Source organism: Priapulus caudatus, unplaced genomic scaffold (assembly GCF_000485595.1).
Source record: "Priapulus caudatus unplaced genomic scaffold, Priapulus_caudatus-5.0.1 Scaffold337, whole genome shotgun sequence".
Classification (NCBI taxonomy): Eukaryota; Metazoa; Priapulida; class Priapulimorpha; order Priapulimorphida; family Priapulidae; genus Priapulus; species Priapulus caudatus.
In genome coordinates this window covers 176464-179775 of record NW_014577398.1, presented here as the reverse complement: position 1 = coordinate 179775, position 3312 = coordinate 176464, and the positions used below count along the sequence as shown (strand labels likewise).

Here is a 3312-nt window from a genome sequence, read left to right as displayed (position 1 = left end):
TGCTGGTCTTAACGACGTTATCTGATTGGTAAACAATTAGAATGTCTTGGCTATTTCGGTAATAGTTCGAATCCAATGAGCACGGTTTCCTATTAGCAATGTTTTCGTATGCACATGATGCGCAGATGTCACATTGGTGCTTGTTTTTTTGTATTTACATTCACATGAATTTTATTCGTTCTTTCTGAAATGTATCGTAGATTCCAATGTCCTTCGATCCCATGGTCCTCACGACTTGGTATAATAGAGTTTAAGATATTATAATGATCATACACCTTGCACAACTACGCGTCCAACCGTTTTTCTCTCCTATATGTAAAGAGATAAAGAGATGAGAATATAAATTATGTTTAGTCGATGCGTAAATATCCCATAGTCTAACATTATGACATCGTTATTTATAATATAGTAAGCCAATCCTCAACGTGAATCTTTATTCAATAATTCGTGCTAGGTAAATAATGAACCATTTTAAAGAAGTAATGCGTAGACCAGTGTTGAGAATTCTACAGCGTGTATATTTTTAAGCTGAGACAAAATCACTAGTAATAGAATATTTCGCTAATTAAATTAAAATGAACAGCAAACTATGCTGAAACAATTTAAGATACTAAAGTGTCGTTGAGTTAATTGCTTACTTCTGCCACCTTTTGATGTGCCTATAATTATTTATGTTAATTATCGCAATAAAAAACGCTCACGGCCTGTAGAATATCTGTGACTCTCCCACTCGCTACTTCAGCTGATCTCCGCTCGAAATAGCTGCCCGATGAGAGTGTGTAGCTGAAGATATGAGCAGCGATTAGGAAGTTGAACTCCACGAGCGCCGTGGGCCCCGTAGCTGCAACAGTACACCCCCATGCTAATTATAGCTCAGCATCCTTCGCCCCCTCGCTCGCTCGCGCGCGCTCCCTCTCTAGCAAGCACGTCAAACGCGCCCATCGGCTTTCTCAGCTTTAGCGGCAGCCCGCACTGAAGCTGGTAGAGGCGGAAACACCGACTTCCAACTAGCTAACGGACAACTTTCCTTTCTGCTTTATTTGCAGCCATGCCTGCACCGCTCGTCTCCGGGGAAGATTCTGGAGCAACTCAAGGTAGGCGATCTGTGAATATGCCATGTTTTTGATGTGCCCGTAATATCAGTTGTACAGATAGAGCGCTCGTCATTATTTAGTCAATTATCTCGTACTTCGTGCTTGTTTGCTGTAGTGGACAAATGTAGCGATGTGCATTCCACAAGACGTGTGGGTTGGTATGCACTATATGACGGCATACTTGCAGCAATGTTTCATTGCAATTATTCGTAATTTATGAACTTTGTATCCGTATCCATAGGGATAAATTAAGACTGCGCCAGATTTTATCAATATCCCGATTTCACGGTGACCCACCCATTAGTTAATACAGAAATGTTTTGGTGCACGCGCATAATAATAAGATATATAACGTTTTCTGGTCATTGCTAATCGCAAAAGACATCGCAAAAGCGTGAAAGCGTATTAAAATTGTCAACCAATCTAAAAATTATCCAAATATCCAATTTATCCAATAAATCCAAATTTATCTACCAATCATAACAATACAATTCTGGCAGTTAGCTATCGTAATGACCTGGTCATTATTCTAGCGGGGCAACGATTAATCACCATAGCGTAATTAGTAGGAGTGGTTCTGGGAGGTTAAGCTAGCGGAGAAAGCGTGTTTGCCTTCTTCTCGTTATGCAACAGTAAGAAGCTGAATAATTGATGAGGGACCAGCTGCTTAGTGGATTAGTTGAAACTAATCCTATTTACGCAAAGTCGGTGACCATGGTCGGTTAGGCATCATATTGGTCATTGGGCCAACCATAAGGCCAGGCGGTCATCCCCCTGGCTTTCAACAAACTTATCAACATTACTAAACATTCCTGAAAGTGTTTTTTTATTATTTGATTAAGTAATGCTAGCGTTTGTTGCATTCGCTAACCAAATCTCAGCTGCACAGCATTTATATGTCAATGTGGTCAACGATAAGGATTTTGACAAGTAGGAGCGCAAGTATATTTTTTCGTGCTTTAGTCTTCTTGCACAAAATATTGAAAACATACTTTTATGTTTAGACGTAATTCCAAAGAGATGGGGTTAAATATTTACTATTCACCAATCATAATATATCGGTAACGCAGCGACTGCTTTACTAACAAGTGGATTATTAACATTGCGTATGTTAATACGATTTTATTTGATGTTTCATTAATGCACTTTCGGCGCATCATTAATAAATAAAATGATTTCAATCAGCTATACAAAAGTTATTGACACTGTATCATGGGTTTACAACTAATCAGGCATATATTGGTCCGGTTTTGATCATTAATATTCGATAAATGTGGATGCGTTGGAGCTTACAGTCTCCGTGATCGTTCCGCAGTCTATGATCGGTTTGCTGTGCATGGCCTGTTCTATATCTGTCCTACTCTATTCCCATCTGCACGGCGGACTCCCGGGAGTATGTTATCTAACATTGCGCATAGGTCCCCCATAAAACGCGATTTAAGCATCAGAGTATTCATACATTACATAACTCCTCTTTTAAAATGAGTTAACTTAAGCCAATGATTAACTGTTGCGCGTTAGGCTCGAGCTAGGAGATGGGTCGTACATGTTTCGAGTCTGAGTGTTTATCTTACCGTGTTTATACTCGTCAATTTGCGATCAATCAGGCGAGCGACGATCGCAGCCATATTCAGACCACTACTTATCGGTAATATACATTAAAAAATGGAAATGTTTGTATTATAGTGCTGACGTATATATAAGTTTAAAATTCATAATCGACAAAGATTCTTATGGAAAATAGAAAAGCTAGAGGAATCTACTCAGTAAACACGACAAGAATAACGCCAATAGTTGATGCAACAAAATCTAGTAAATATACGCATTTTAAATGTGATTTTGTTAAATGTTTGCAAATATGCCATCTGTCAGCCAGTTCAGCTGTAAATTATATATATGTACAGCTGTTAAATTTAGCTCGCTGTAGTCGCTAGTATTTACAGTGCGTTTTAACGACGTAGAATTGTTCGAAGTTGTGTATTTGGCCAGGGACAACATCTCTCTGTACTTATTACAAATGTTTATGCTATGGCGCGAGGATTGTGCCCTAGGCAACGCTAACGTATAATAACATATACCTTTAAATATATATAACGAGATACTCTCAGATTCTAAAATATAGAGGCTTATTTATATACATTTATCTATGCGAAGGTGAACTAGTTCATATATTTGTATAGCAGATGTGTAACAGAATTCTCATATATAGTCTATATAT

The 3312-nt window shown here is 38.3% G+C and overlaps 1 protein-coding gene across 1 annotated transcript in view; it reads left to right on the top strand.

Annotated features, from left to right (window-relative positions):
• LOC106809207 (titin-like) overlaps positions 1 to 3312 on the top strand; it is a gene marked incomplete in the record, with an annotated part of 98410 nt that overhangs the window by 14077 nt on the left and 81021 nt on the right. The window contains 1 exon segment of the mRNA XM_014812204.1: positions 1047 to 1094. Within this exon segment, the coding sequence (XP_014667690.1) occupies positions 1047 to 1094 (48 nt within the window).